Genomic DNA, 15,472 nt, shown 5'->3' with positions numbered 1-15,472 from the left:
CCCCCCCCCCCCAAAGGAAAAAAAAGGACACAAGATGCAGGGATAATTCATCCAAACATGTAACCAGAAAAATTTTCAATACTTGGGTTGGATGAAGAATAATGTAACTTTACAGAAATCCCAGAAAATACCAAAAGTATCTGCATTGTTTGTGGATGTGCTGATCCTTCATAAAGAAGTCCCAAGGACATTAGTGCTGCTGACTGGAAAAAGAAAGAAATACATGGTCAAAATCTACTGATTGCCATAGATAGAGATATAGTCATTAACTGTGGGTTATCTCTACAAAAAAAAAAAAAAAAAAAAAAAAAAAAAAAAAAAAAAAAAAAAAAAAAAAAAAAAAAAAAAAAAAAAAAAAAAAAAAAAAAAAACTATATGTATACCTGCAAAAGTGTTGGTAACTCCAACTCTGAGTAGGAATATGGATGGCGTGAAGGTATATGAACATAGAGAGACTGGCACATAATCACAAGTTATATATTGTCAAATAATACACATGAATTAAAAAAAAAAAACATATGACTGAAGAATACAGAAAAAGGTAGTTCAGTGGTAATACTTATATAACTATGGACAGTGCAAATTATAGCCATGGTTATCAGCAAAAGTAAAGAAGGTTGACAAGAAAATATTGAAAGACCAAACAAAAGACTAAAGAAAAATTTGAATCGTCAATAGAAACTGAGAATACACCTTAGATATTGAAGGTTGCATTGTGCCCCTATAAGAAGCAGCCAAGCCAAGCATCAATCCAACTGTTGTGGCTTCATGTTGCTAAAAGGAAGTTGAAGAAGAAAATTATAACATTAACTTTAGGACTGATCAAAAAATGCCAAAACACAAATATAACTAAAGTGCAATTATGGCATTAAACTAATCCCATGTGGTATACTCATGTTAAAGAAACAATGGAACATGGAAATATGCAAACAACATGTGCGTGTGTGCGCGCGCGCGCGCAAGAAGGATCAAAGTTAGAAGTTACACCATCAAAAGAAAATTAGACAGGTGAAACAACATAATAAAGACACAACAGTTGAGATTTATACTACAGATAATCTTATATACAATATGTTCTGTATTGCCTCAATTCCTCCCAACAATGCTCTACCCATAGAAAACTTTGTAGCTATTCTCCTAACTGGAGCCTAGGACTCGCAACTTCAGGAGGTGGCAGGGAAGATGTCTTATCTTCCTTGTTTCTTTCAATGGAAGTACTTTTTGCCTTCTTGAATGAATAAATGGCAGCACAGCAATTGGAATAACCAAAAGTGGTACGATAGAGTTCAAGTTGGGTTCTGAAGACGGAGTTTGGATGCACACAAGATCAAGCAATTCAAGACTATGATTGAGTAGACTAACGCATCAGTATGAATTAGTAGGAATTTAAATTATTTGAACCAAGGACACCTTACCGGTGCATAGTATTGGTATATATCAGTAATTGTTAAAACACACAGATAACCATGTAATCCCAGAGCAAGAAGAAGTCCAGCATGAACGGCATTAGGCTCCTCAGGTCTATTATAAATAATCCATGTCCTTGACATCTTCCCCTGGAAATAATAATGTTGAAGAATCATTGAAGTCGATGATGTACTAGTAGCATATAACAAAGATATGAACATAAAACAATTAATTCTTTTTAGAATAAATATTCGTATTAAAATCAAAAAAAGAAAAAAGAAGGCTGAGGGAATAAGTATTGCCCAAGCTCAGTATCTGGAGCTCACGAAGAAATTCTCCAATAAGCTGAAATCAGAAATATTTGAAGAGAAACAACTTAATGTAAGGTCCCCCATTTCTTTTTTTTTTTTTTAGAAAAAAAAAAGAAACAAAAGATAGAATCTGAGTTCTACACGAAGGCACGAAGAAGAAATTGTGCAGTGTTTAAAAGTGGTTCAGCTTAGACGTCCACTGGAATAATCAGTCAGTCGAAATTTTATTACAAGCCCTTCAGGAGAGAAAATAACAATCAACCAGGAATTTTCTCTTGATTGTTCAACAGCATAGGAGAATATGCTGTAGTAACTCACTTTGCTCCCTCTTATTTCTCCTAAGAAAATTCTTCTATTCCAATATTTCCGTCTCCAAACTGCTTTCGTGATTCAATTTGACCATGAAAAAGCTAAATCTGCTGATCCCTTTTGGTACTCCAGCCAAATGGCATAAAATATTGTTTAACGAAAGGACAGTAATAAATAATAAATGGATATGAGGAAATAGGCAATAGCTTATTAAGGAATTTGATTCTTAATATTCTCACAAAGGGACAGTTATAAATAAAATTATAAATGGATGCGAGGAAAGAAGAAAATCGCCTAATAGGCACAACTTTCTTATTCCTCAGTAAGTGCTTCATGTAATGTAACCACAACGAGGTAAAATATGAAATGCAATGGACGGTAAAGAAAAGAATGGATGTTTTACTTCTAGAATGATTTAATTCCAACCTGGAGAGGGGCCAATCTTAGTCCAGCAGCAACGGCATTATGAAACTCAGGCCATGTTCTGATCTCTGCTACATTCCTGACATTTGGATCCAAATTAACCTGTACAGGATAGGGGTGGAGACATGTGTTGAGAGAAGATGTTCGCAAAATATTCCAATCAAAAGGAAGATAAATAATATAACTAAAACGTGTGGAAGTAAATGCAAGGTAAAGAGGAATTTTCCTTCTCACAAAACATTACTTTCGTTTCATAGAAGGGAAAATATTTTTCCTTGGCTGTATAAGATGAATATTTATAATTTGAGCAATGGATATCAAACTGAAGTATAGGGTTTCTTTTAGTAACTTTTGTAGCAAAATAATTTCCCATGCATACAAGTCAAGCGAATGATAAACTAAAAACATGATACAGCATAATCATACTCATACCGTTGCATTTTGTTGTGCAGGCAGCCGCCCAGCCAATACAAGCTTTGGTACTACAAAGGCCTACAGAAGTATTTTGACAGATCGATAAGAAAAATGCATCTCAGACAATATAATACAAGTTAAGCTTTGCAAATAGTAAAAAATCGCTTCCATCCAAGAAGGCTTATGCATGATGGAAAAAGGAAAAACCTCTGTTAAAAGAGTATATATGGTTGCAAGAGTAAATGCACCACGGCCAAAGGGAAGAGAAGTCGTCCTTTGCGCAAGTTGCCAGAGCTGGGCCTTTAGAAACAGAGATATTTATAAGTTGTTCAGAAATCATTAGCAGCTGAATAATATAACGATTATTAACAAAAGACGATTAATTTTATTTTCAATATAATAAAAAAACATACCAATGGAAAATAAAGAAAACAACTATACTGGAATAGATGATTTTCTCGAGTGTCAAAGGGAAGTAAATATCACCAACAGAAAAAATGTCTGAAAATCCCCATTGAGTTGCTTAAGGCGTTTCAATTATTTATTGATATATCCCTACAGCTTCTCTTTCAATGCTAAAAAATATGACCCTTTCTAAAACCCTAGCCTCACTTAGAAGACAAACCCCAAACTGATTAAAAAATCTTAGACAAGGCTCTGACCCCAAGAAAACCAGTTCATCATTATGAGAGAATACTCATTGTAAATTCGTGGGTTGGAATCCAAGACTTCAATAAAGGACAAATGATCAAGTAAATAACTATTTTCGCACTTCAACTATCATATACCTGATTCAGAGTTCTATGATTTAAAAGAGGAGACCAAACGTTAAACATAGAATTACCTGTTGTAGGTCCTGATCGGAAGCACTAGGGTTAACAGATGTCTGAATTGCTACAGGTCTTGCAGAGCACAGAAGTCTTCTAACCTAGTACAAGAAAGAACAGGCAATGAAAATCCTAGAATATATCATGATATTGGAAAATTATTCAAACCAAGAAAGATCCAATCCCACCAGTCAATTGAAATTCTTGGCAACCACAAATACAGGAATGATGTTAGTTCAATAAAAATAATACAAACATTCTTGCAACAATAAACATGCAGTGGCCCCATCGGGTCCTAAGCATAACAATTTTTGGTTTTCCTTCCACAACGATTTCAATAAGGCTGCCTTGTTCCAGAACTTCTCCAGGTCTTTCTCTCATTCAGACTAGAAGCAAACTTTGTGGCTCCTTTCTATCGTTGCTATTTGTTGGGTTATCTAGCTAAAAAGAGACAAGCATGTTTTTTGTGGAATGAAGGGCTCCTTTAATCAACTGGGGGAAGATGTTAGCTACTTTACGGTTCTGTGGGCTCTCAAATCAAACACGTGTTGTAATTATCTTTATCCTTTTACTTTGCTTCTGCTCTTATATAAGCTCCCACCCTCTGCTCATACCATTATCCTCATCAATACAACTCCCATTATATATCTAGAAAACGCATCCAACATTAGAGACAAAGCACATACCTCATTTAATCTTAGGTCCCGGCCATATTGCAACCGTGTGCTAGAGTTAAAAATATGCTCCATACCATCTGTTGTAGATCCTTCAATAGAATCTGCATCCTCAATCTTGCCGGCGTCCAGTCCCATTGTATCACAAACTGCCGAAGGGATTGTTACCGGATGCAGATGCAGCATGTATGGAGTAGACATAGAAATTAAATTCATATTTGTTTGTGTTTCAAATTCCTTATGTTTGCAAGAACGTGCCAAACTGGACATGGCCAAATCTTCCCGGCCAAGAAGTGCATATGCAGCAGCAGGCCAGTCATTTGGGGGAGATTCCCGGCACTTATCCAATGCCTATGAAGTTTAAAAGCCAATAGTTCAGATAAGTAAAATTGCAATAGAAGAGAATTAAGAAACCAATTGGGGCAAACGCCTAAATTGTTTTTAATAAAAATAAGAGGATATAGAGTTCACACTACACTGCATTGCCGTCCTTATAAAACATTAAAGTGATCGAGGATAAAAGAAATTCCTCTTTCATTTATTACCTAGAATAAATACGATCATTTATTACCTAGAATAAATACATGCATCTATGACAAAAATACTGAAATCCCGTAAACAGCACTACACATGCTATTTTCGGTTCAATTATGAATTCTTGATATCTTTGAAACCAAAGCAATTACATGCATCAATTTCCAGACATGACGGGACGAACATCTTAAATAACGAAACTGCTTCTATAACATAACTTACGTGTCTCAAGGGAAGAGATACACCGGAAGGCAATAGGTCCAGCTGCTGCTGCCCAAATGCCTCCCCAACCATTGCTAAAACCACGAGCTCCTCATTTGTGCTATGTGATCCCGTTGCAATATTACAGTAAACACCGGTAGAGAGCTTTTTCCCTATCTGCTTTGAACCAGCTAGCAAACTATAGAACGAGACTATTTTTCTTGACCAGCTTACCACAGAACTTTCCTCATTAAGGATTAAAGATGGCAGATCAACTAACTTAGCAGAAGTATGACCATGTAGCAAGCAATTCTCCAGCCATCTGAATAAACTAGGAGGCTTTTTCTGAGAGCTTGTGGTCATGCAAACTCCAACTTGTTTAGCAAGAGAAGGGAAATCGCGAATGTAATGATCCAAATAGCTTTGCTGACCCAGAAACCATGAGATATCACATAATAATGTTGACAGAAGTTCCAAATCCCTAGGAAAAAAATAATTAGGGACGAATAAAGTAGAATAAATGCACAGAAGTGAAAAAAAAAAAAAAGTATTATGACTCATGCATACAGAAGGTTCCGATAAAACTGAAACTGCAATCCTTTAAAAGCACTAAACCCCAAATTCATTCGTCAGTGCAAGAATTATTAATATATAAATGCAAAATTGCTTTACGTGCATATTAAAGAAGACAACCAGCATTCTAGGCCTGAAGAAAACACCCATCCTATTCAGATACTTAATGACAAACTTTGATTTCTTTTTTCAATACTCAAGTGCGTACACACAATTGATTTCATGGGACAACTACCTAACCTTGTAACATTCGGTTGACAAGGAAATTCCTAGGAATCTAAAACCAAGGTAAATAATCATGGTTTGTACTCATTCCATATAAGCCCCTTAACATTTTTCACTAGCCTCAATGATCATTAAGCTAAGGGAACTCATAGGAACCTAAAAGGGGTTGGACTACTGTTGTTGGGCTGGTTTTTCATGTGTCCTTGTATTTATTTTCATTATTCCAATGAAAGTTTTGTTTTTCCCAAAAAATATAACCATTAGGCCAACTTATTCTAAATAATAACAAGACGTGACTTGAGGCTATTATTAGTTTCCAACTAAGGAAGCACAAAGCATCGTGCTTTTCATTTATAATTTTGAAACTAGAAGTTGCCAATCCTGCAGCATACTGTATGAACACCACTTTGCTGGAGTGACTACCTCTCACTCGCTGGATAACGGGTTATTCAAATATTAAAGCAACAATTTAAAAGAGAAGCATAAAAGAAGCAACATTCACATGGAAAACAAAATAAAGAGTTACCTTTTACGAAGCTTCTCAAGTTTCAAATTCTCATATACTGCATGCAAACAATCGAGACTCTCTGCCAATAACTGGGAGTAAAACGGTTTTTCTGAACTCTGAGTACTGTCTAGAGTTATGCAAGAAGGCTCCAATTTGTGTGTGTCACTTGACGTTCCAAACCACGTACCATTTATAAAATTACGTTCCCCGAAGCTCTTGTGAAAATTGCTGCTCACTAGAAACTCCCATGATGTGCGTGGCTTCAAATTTGAAAGATCTTTCTGGAGACCATTATACTTCTTACATATTTGCATAATAACACTGCTAAAGGAGTCCCATTCTGTGGTCAACATAGAGTTGGCCCCTGCTGAACTGGAAGATTCTCCATCTTCCCAAAGAAGACCAAAAAAGTGATTGTAAAAGGATGAAGTAAGCCCCTGAGACAATGCTGCAATGCAATCACTGACCAACAAAGACAAAGGACTTCTGCGTAATGAACACCTAAATATCTGCAGAACAAAAAATTAATAGATCTGCTAAAGTCACAAAGGCCCCAAAGAAATGGGAGAAGGAAATGATAAACAATGAACAACAGAAGACATAACAGCCTACCTGACCATTGTTTGTTATTATGTTGAGACGCTCCTCAACGGCATCAGTCAGTTCAATTATTTTGGACTCATGGGAAACAGATGCTGAATCAGGAAGCTCTGAAATGTGGGTTAACGGTCCTTTACACACAGGTGGTAGCATGTAACGGCACAAGCATTGCTTTCCTGACTGCATATTGCCAAATGTATTTGATTATGAACTTCACTTCGATGCGAACTTTATTTAAAAAAAGTTCAATCCACAAAAAGAAAATAGAAAGATGAGGAGGGCAAAAGATTATCAAAAGCCAAGGTGAAGTTGAAAAAATGTTGCATGAAAAGTCTTCTTCATGGTCAGAAACTTTCGTGTCAAGAAAAACACGTACTTCAATACATGGCTAATAATTTCTCCATTTAGCTTTTACAAGTAAAACTCACATTATTGTGAACAAAAAATTCTAAATGATGTAAACCTGAATGCTGCAGTATCTCTTTCTTTTAGCTAAAGAACAAATAGTTAGCATTAGCTGAACCGAAGTTATTCGACCATGCATTGAAATCATACCAACATCAAACCCATTCCCATAAATCTTGGGGAAGTTACCTAGTCATTCCTCAACATAAAAGGAGGAACCACCAGGGAAAACTTCTGAACAGTTGAAGTGCTCAAATTGATTCACTAAAAAAATTATTTTTCACGGTCGGTTTCTAGTTGAGGTGTGCTTTTTTTTTTTTTTTCAAAATCAGTTCTCATTTCACTTAATTGTCCAAATCAATATTCACCATTATTTTAATAGCAATTAGGCCACCTTGTTGACCTAAGACACAGATAGGATCAATGTCACACAATTCAATATGTGCTCACTGCAATGACATTCCTGCCTTTAACTTTCAGCCCACCCAAGCTGAACATAGCCCATTTTTCTAATAGGTTATTCTAAATCTCAAAATAAAAAATAAAAATGCTCTGGGAGTTTGTTGATTTTCTTCCTTTCATCCAAGGAAAGAAAAATATGCTTACACCTTAGCAAGATCTATTCTAACCAAAAAGGAAGCCTTGGCACATACAACAAAGCATGAGGAAGGGAAGATGCAAGAAAATTTCCCAAAAATGTTCGTTAAAAAGACATGGAAAAGAGAGAGGAAAAAGGGAAAAAAAAAAAAAGGTCCCAACTATTCAGTACCATAAGCACTACTAGAACTTACATATAGAAAAAGAGTACTGTCTGGCGCCAAAGCTATGATATCTGAATAAGGCAAAAGGCCCACCTTAACTCTGGAAGAGAAAAAAATGCAGATGCTTATCTTCACATAGTGGGAATACAAATTGACCAAGAAAGTAAACAAAAAAGAGCAATTGCTCTACCTTGGGCGCGTTACACGCACAGATGCAGCTGCAATGGCAGATATGCTCCAACTCATGTCAGGTTTAACCTCGAAGAGTATCTCATTATTTATTTCAGAACTCTGAAGCCTTATACACAACAACTTCTTTTGTTCTTTATGAAGAAAACATATAATAGGAGAATTGTCATCGTCGGTCGCTAAAAAAACCTATTTAACAATTTGCATAAAAAGTCAAGCAAGGGACAACAAAACTATAAAAAAAAAATGATAGTATATATACATAAAGATCAAACAGTGTAGATCAAATATCATTAAAATATAGAAACCATTATGTAAAATATCTTTATATAACTATGCAACGAATGTACTGAGTAAATTATTACCTTACAAGCAGCAGTATGGGCACCCTTCCCCTGCCATATTCTTTGAAAAGATAAATATTTTGGCAATACACCATGAGGGACTGCATCCGATGAACTAATGTTTTCCATGATGTGGTTGGAATTCATGTAATGTGCAACCCACACAGAATGTTGCATTTTTCCTACACATAAGATGATAACATGAATGGTATATGTAGGCATAGATGTCTACAATGTAGAAGGAATAAGAAAAATGATATTAATAAACCTCTGTTATAAGATGCCATCAGAGGAATCTGATCACTTGTCCAAATTGTTCTTTCATCAAATTCCTTCATGATGTTCAGCTTTCCTCTTTCCTCGATATAAGTTGGCTGCAGTAATCAACAAAGTTTATTTCGAATCTTCTTTCTTTTTTTTTTTTCTTTTTTTTTTTTGGTGGGGGTGGGGGGACAGTAAACAACTTCAGTGATATTTAGAAAGTTACATAGTTTGATTCCCTTTAGGAGTTCGCAAGAAAACACCCAATAGTTAACCAGCAATGCATACTGAGAAGAAGCTTGAAAGTTAGCAATATCTATCCATCCCTCCCACTCCAAGAAAAATCTTTGGTTTCTATACCAAAACACCCAGATGATGGCTTTAATGGCATTAATAATGCTCTCAAGTGTAAGAGAGTTTCCTATTTTAATTTATTTCTTAGTACTTTTTCCTCTTATGTAAGATTCCCTTGCACTTAATTGTCATAACTACCAATCACCTTAAACATTCTTTTTTATGCGACCCTCCAAATTCTTTAGTTTCCACAAAATTTCAAAGTTTGCCCAACTTTAGTGCTCTCCCAGCCACCTATCCTTAGCCACTTATACCAACTCCTTAATTAGTAGGCAAGTGTTGACAAACTGAAAATATGAAGGACCCCAAGACAAATTCTTATGATTCACAATTTATTAACTGTCCTAGAATCCCCAAAACAAGAAGCCCACTCATTTGACACTAAGAACTTATCAAACAAGATTGAGTTGGTTAGCCCTGTATATTGTGACCAGGTAAATTTCTCATTAGCAAAAGGAATTTTTAATTGACATTAGCCTTCTATTGACATAATTTTCCTCATGTCTAGTACCAGTTTGGCTTTAATAAACAAATAAACATTTTATACCATGTGTCGTCCTGTCTCCATCAAAATTTTCAGAAAGCCCGTAGGTATTGTAGAAACCTCTCCCATACAATAAATTATTAAGAAACAGTAATAAATTAGAGGAGATAGTCCATGAAGCCCCGTCCATGATGAAAATTTTATAAAATAGCAAGACTAAATTAAAAAGTATCATTAAATGAGAGAAGAAAACGCTATTAATATAGAATGTAAAAAAGGATAGCCATCGAAAGAGACCTGTGGTGATTCTAAAGGATCCTTCAGGATGAGATGTGTGGATATAGAACTCGTGTCACCTTTGAAAATATGATCAAATGTACTAGGAAAACTGGCATTGCTTTGCGGACTATATCCAGTTTCTCTTCTAGAACGAGCGACATCACGTATCCCTACTAATGGGCTTGAGGATGAAAATGGAACATGAACAGGGGAACTTGCCTCAACTGCTTGTTCCATCAATAGACCAAACGGAAATGACCATATTGATGTAATGGTGCAAGAAATAGGAATCGTTACAACTTCACCTGTCAAAGAAAAATAGCATTTCATTTTTATCGGCAAGCAGAATTCACCGATTAAATTTGGAGAATAAAGAAAACCGATCAAATCAGAAAGAATAGGCTCACGCTTGATTTCATAACTTATTATATAGGAATATTGTGTGCCTTATTATATAGGGACTGGACTACCTACCATATAAAATTGGTGGAAACCTTTTCTTCCACAATATATGCAATTTTATAACTGTTCTATTCTAGAATATAAGTCTATGCTTGCTCCTCAGCATTCCAAGGTATAAAGACCCATCAGTTCTCATGAAATTATCAATAGACCACATAACTTTTTATAAGATAAGAAAAAATAACTTTCATGAAAGAAAGGATTGCTGTAGAACAACTTTGATTTTAAAAGAAAGAGGATAACTGGATAAGAAACAAGAACTACCAAATGAAAGAATGAGATCGAATTAAAGTTGAATAAGGCATCCAGTTTTGACGAGAGCATATAGAAAAAGCATGCATGTAAGGTGGAGGAATTTTAGCTTGATGATAAGAACTTTGGTTGAACCTGAAAAGGCCATCACACAAGTACAAGGAGCAGCTCAAGTACACTAACGTCAAGTATAATATTAAAGCATCCATAAATTTTTCATCGTTCTTTGATTCCATCCCAACCATATCTTATAGTGGCAGAAAATGCAGCAAAGATATAAACGCTTATAATCAACACACGTGTGCATATATATTTTTTCTTTTTTCTTTTAGATATGACATAAAGAGAAATGTTAAAGGAAACGTCAAAAACTTAAACAATGTTCGTCTTTGGATGTCTCTTGGTCGTTTTACCTGATGTGTTGTAGATTGTTAACGAAGCAGATTGTAGGACACAAAGAAGAGCTTCAGTCATATCCCCCAAACGACACCAGCAAACCTATTTTGGGCCAAAAACAAAGAAGCGGCGTGAAGAAAATTAAGCAGGTATTAAAGGTATTAAATCAGACATCAAGGAAATTTGACTTAGATCACCCCCTCGCTGCTGTGCTGAAAACAGTAACTTCAGAAAAAAGATGACAAAGTCGTCTGTTCCTATAACTAAGAAATATGTTTGAGAATCGATGCAAAATGCTGAACCTGTTGACTTAAAGAATAACCATCAAGGTAGAGGCCACTTGTCTTTAAGTCATGACCTCATAAGAAGTAAGAACTGACCAAACAGCAAGCAGGAGAATCATAAGGAAGATGACGGGAAACAGAAAGGGAAGAAACTGAATGCCGAAAAAATGAAAATCTCATCCAGTACAAAATTGTATGTCTAGAAAATGCATTTTGAACAGGAAAACGAATTACCTTGATAATTGGAGATGGTAAGGTAAATCTCTTGAACACTCTCGCACCAGTAGACCAGATGATTCTGCCATGGACAAGAACCAATTCACTCAATAGTCAAGGACCAAACCAAGAAGCATAACTTCAAAACGACTCAGCTACTTAACAAATTCCATCAACGAAAGCAACACATTCTAACAAACTAATTTAAGATTATTCCAATCAAATACAGCATTCTGCATTTCAACTCCAGTTTCATCAACAAACTGAACTGAACAGGAAATTAGAAGTAACATTTACCGGTTTCCTCTAATAAAGAGCTCGTGATCACTTTGGTTGCTGGTGGAGAGGCAGGAAGCAATGGTACCGTCAGTTTCATCGCGCTCCCGAGCAATTTCGGGATCGAAAAGGAAGTAATCGTAGTGGTGAGGAACACTGTGGGCGGGCTTTCCATCGAGAGCTTCGGCGATCAAACCAAATGGCTTGAAGATGCCAAGCACCGTCAGCTGGCGAACGCCCGGCGACATTTCTTGGTGGAGCCGCAACAATGGGCGCGGGACTGGAGTGTCGTCTTCTCTCCCGCGCTCTGTTTCTGGTTTCATTCTTTTTCTTTTTTTCATTTTTTATATTTCTCAAGATTTTCATTTTTCCCTCTTTTTCGTTTTAGATATTATTATTATTATTATTTATTATTTTGGTTGTTCAAGTCTTGCAGAAGCGGGTAGTGATAGTGGCATGACAAGTTTTAAATTGATAGAACCCTAGAGTTTGGTGTTTGGATGCGCGGATAACTAATTCTTGTCCACGCTAAAAATCCATCCCGTCCCGCTCGACTGGATTTTTCCTCTTTTTTTTCCTTTTTTTTTTTTTTTCTTTTTCATTTATAGATCAGCTATTGTGGATATTAAACTCGTTGATGGTATGAAGTTTTTATAAGTTCGAATTTTATTTTTTTAAAAAAAATTCTTCGCTAAATTCAATTTACATGAAAATAAAATGTAATATTTTTTTTTTTTTTTATGTTTTTTGCTAAAATTTATGATACTATAAGTACGTCCTTCTTATTTTCACGTAACAAATTTTGTTTTATACATAATTTTTTAATATAATTAAACTTTGTATCATTTAAAAACAACATTGACATAATTGACCACCGATATAAGTAGGGTTAATATTAGGTTTTGGTTTGTAAGTCTAATTAGTTATCGAGCTCGTGTTTAAATTGGTGTTGGGTTTTGGTTATAGGCCTAATTAGTTATTGAACTCGTGCCCGCCTGTAGCATCCACCAACTTGTTACCTTGTTTCAAAGTCTCGTGAGCATTTCAAAGATTAAAATGTAGCGTTTAATCTTGTGGGATATTCTCTTCTAGATCTTTTGAATGCCCACAATGAAAGATGACATTCTAGACTTGGTTCACTTTGGACCCAACCTTTCAACTTGCTTGGGTTTATTCGGGTTGACCCATTCATCTTCTATGGGCTTGGATTGCTCGAGTTTGCCCAAGTCCTAACACTTTCACTCGCCACATACCACAATCTTGCATGTCTATCAGTAAACTAACTTATGTGATCTTGTCACGTTTATATATACATTAACAAATTAATATTAAATGATAATTAAAATCTTACTAGACGAGATACGGTTAAATTGACTGTATACTCAAATCTATATTTATGGAACATGTTACTTTTACCGAATATTTGAAAGGTTAGTAGCAGTAAGTGAGTAAATTAATTTATAGTTACTATCAAATATTCTAAATTTATTCGTGATATTACTTTTGGACGCGTCAAATTTACTACTTCTTTTACCAAACACGTTTTAGATTTTAATACGTGGTTTTATTAAATTTGAAAATGATGGGAGATTTTCTTTTAGAACTTTCTAATTAATTAATTTTCGAAAAACAAAAAAACCAAACTAAGAATAATAATATTGATAGATAAAATGGAAAATTCAAAATGTTTTTTTTTCGTCGAATTAGATTCTTTGGTAAACTAATATAAAAGTTGTACTAAGAAGATTTTACAAAATCTAATTGGAATATTATTTTGCTTAGAAAATAAAAATAATATTTCTATAATTAAAACAAAATAGAGATTTCTTTTAAAAATAAATTGAAATATTATAAGCTTTAGAAGATCTAGAAGGTAGCGTCCATATAAGACGAAGGAAAGTTCTAGACACAAGAACAACATAAATCTGGATCACACGATACTTCTAGCAAACATCTCAATCAATCGTTTTGTGTGTTCTTTCTTTTATTTGATTTTTATTTTTGAAAAACGAGTATTATAAATATCTAGTAGGGTTAACATGCATACGCATCAAATAGATATGCACCACACATCTGTGAGACTTAAATCATTCCTGTCTCACACGTGTCATTTATCTGCGGAGGCAACGTAGACAATGAACCTATTTTACTGAGGTATACCACTTTTTTTTTTTTTTTTTTTTTGTAGCGTATAAATGAGAGTTTTGGTAACAAAGTCGTATCGAACAAATTATATTGCCTATTGATATTAAATAGATAACTAAAATACAAGTCATTCACATTCACACATGAAATTCCATGACTGAGTTATAATACGTTCACATGTAACACACATCATCAACTACTTTTTAACGTAGATTATAAATTAAAAAATAAAAATAAAACTCGAAGAAGAATAATTTATCCTTATCTTATCCTACAAGGTTACAATGTTTGACGAAGCTAAAAAGTCAAAAGCATAGGTGAAATATGGAAGATTCAAAGATCACATGCAATATTTGATTCTGGACTATGAATTAGTCTGAACGCCAAAATAAATGCTCAACCGCCATTCCACCACAATATAGGGCGCCGGAGTTGTATTTTGACCTTTTTAAGAAAACAGGGAAAAATTCAACTAAATTATTTTTAAATAAATTTTAGTAAAATTATTCTTACATTTTCAATTAGTTTCCTGTTATTTGGATTTTTGTTTCAATTTAGTTGTGAATTTGGTGCTTATTTAAATGCTTGTAATTAAAGAAATTAACTCAATATTAGAAAGAAAATATTGAGATAAGATGGATAATTATTAATTACTGTGCACTATTTTTTACTTTATTTTTTTTGTTAATCTGGTATGATTAAAAAAATAAAAGATAATTTTATTTTAATTACTCAAACGATTTTAAATTGAATTAAGTGAAAATAATAACGAATCAGTAATAAAATACTTTTAATTAATTTATTTATAAAAATTTAAAGATATAATGGATATAATTATTAGTTTTAATTAATGAGATGAAAGCAAATTAAAAGTATATTAAAAATTGATATAATTTTGGGTGTGAAATGTGAAAGTCAACAGAAAATAATACACAAAAAATGGATGTTATGAAAAGTTAATAATAAATAAAGAAGAAAAGAATTTATTCCAAAGAAAATAAAAAAAGGGGATAAAAGGACAGGCATGTTTTAATTCCACCGCACACCGACGACCGTGGACGGTGCGAAACCACAAATAAAATAAAATAAAATAAAATAAAATAAAAATAATAATAGTGCTCACTGGAAACAGGAAACTGGAAAAGGCGGTAATCTTTTTAAAGATCTACGACCAACACGTGGAGCAATCAAAATCTGCCACGAACCTAAGTGGGTGGTTGCTATAGTTTCCTTCCAAATGGAAAGGTATAGAGCCGGAGGTGACAAATATAGACCCGGTCAAACCGCTCAGGGCCAGACAATTTTAGACGTGTTTGACTTTTGAATTCTTCGGTTTTTTTTTTTTTTTTTTTTTTTTT

The 15,472-nt window shown here is 34.4% G+C and overlaps 1 protein-coding gene and 1 long non-coding RNA gene across 3 annotated transcripts in view; both read right to left on the bottom strand.

Annotated features, from left to right (window-relative positions):
- The window catches only part of LOC111447528 (anaphase-promoting complex subunit 1), a 20,735-nt gene extending 8,409 nt beyond the window's left edge, over positions 1-12,326 (bottom strand). For both annotated transcript variants that reach the window (XM_023086747.1, XM_023086748.1), the window contains exons 1-20: positions 11,991-12,326; positions 11,712-11,775; positions 11,211-11,295; positions 10,102-10,388; positions 8,974-9,079; positions 8,727-8,887; positions 8,363-8,550; positions 8,203-8,272; positions 7,019-7,186; positions 6,425-6,915; positions 5,122-5,581; positions 4,378-4,716; positions 3,709-3,792; positions 3,072-3,164; positions 2,883-2,942; positions 2,454-2,552; positions 1,416-1,556; positions 694-774; positions 384-455; positions 132-203 (exon numbers count right to left, since the gene is read on the bottom strand). In XM_023086747.1, the coding sequence (XP_022942515.1) occupies positions 132-203; positions 384-455; positions 694-774; positions 1,416-1,556; positions 2,454-2,552; positions 2,883-2,942; positions 3,072-3,164; positions 3,709-3,792; positions 4,378-4,716; positions 5,122-5,581; positions 6,425-6,915; positions 7,019-7,186; positions 8,203-8,272; positions 8,363-8,550; positions 8,727-8,887; positions 8,974-9,079; positions 10,102-10,388; positions 11,211-11,295; positions 11,712-11,775; positions 11,991-12,310 (3,441 nt within the window). In that variant the 5' untranslated portion in view covers positions 12,311-12,326. The remainder of the gene's footprint in view (positions 1-131; positions 204-383; positions 456-693; positions 775-1,415; positions 1,557-2,453; positions 2,553-2,882; positions 2,943-3,071; positions 3,165-3,708; positions 3,793-4,377; positions 4,717-5,121; positions 5,582-6,424; positions 6,916-7,018; positions 7,187-8,202; positions 8,273-8,362; positions 8,551-8,726; positions 8,888-8,973; positions 9,080-10,101; positions 10,389-11,210; positions 11,296-11,711; positions 11,776-11,990) is intronic.
- On the bottom strand, positions 1,823-2,405 carry LOC111447529. Its single transcript, XR_002711285.1, has 2 exons — positions 2,037-2,405; positions 1,823-1,954 (listed from the first exon to the last, which is right to left on the bottom strand). It is a non-coding gene; the product is annotated as an uncharacterized LOC111447529 (long non-coding RNA).
- Positions 12,327-15,472: the final 3,146 nt, after the last annotated feature.

The sequence above is a fragment of the Cucurbita moschata genome, unplaced genomic scaffold (genome assembly GCF_002738365.1).
Source record: "Cucurbita moschata cultivar Rifu unplaced genomic scaffold, Cmos_1.0 Cmo_Scf00009, whole genome shotgun sequence".
Classification (NCBI taxonomy): Eukaryota; Viridiplantae; Streptophyta; class Magnoliopsida; order Cucurbitales; family Cucurbitaceae; genus Cucurbita; species Cucurbita moschata.
The sequence above is the reverse complement of the archived record's forward strand: the minus strand, read 5'-3'. Positions and strand labels throughout refer to the sequence as shown.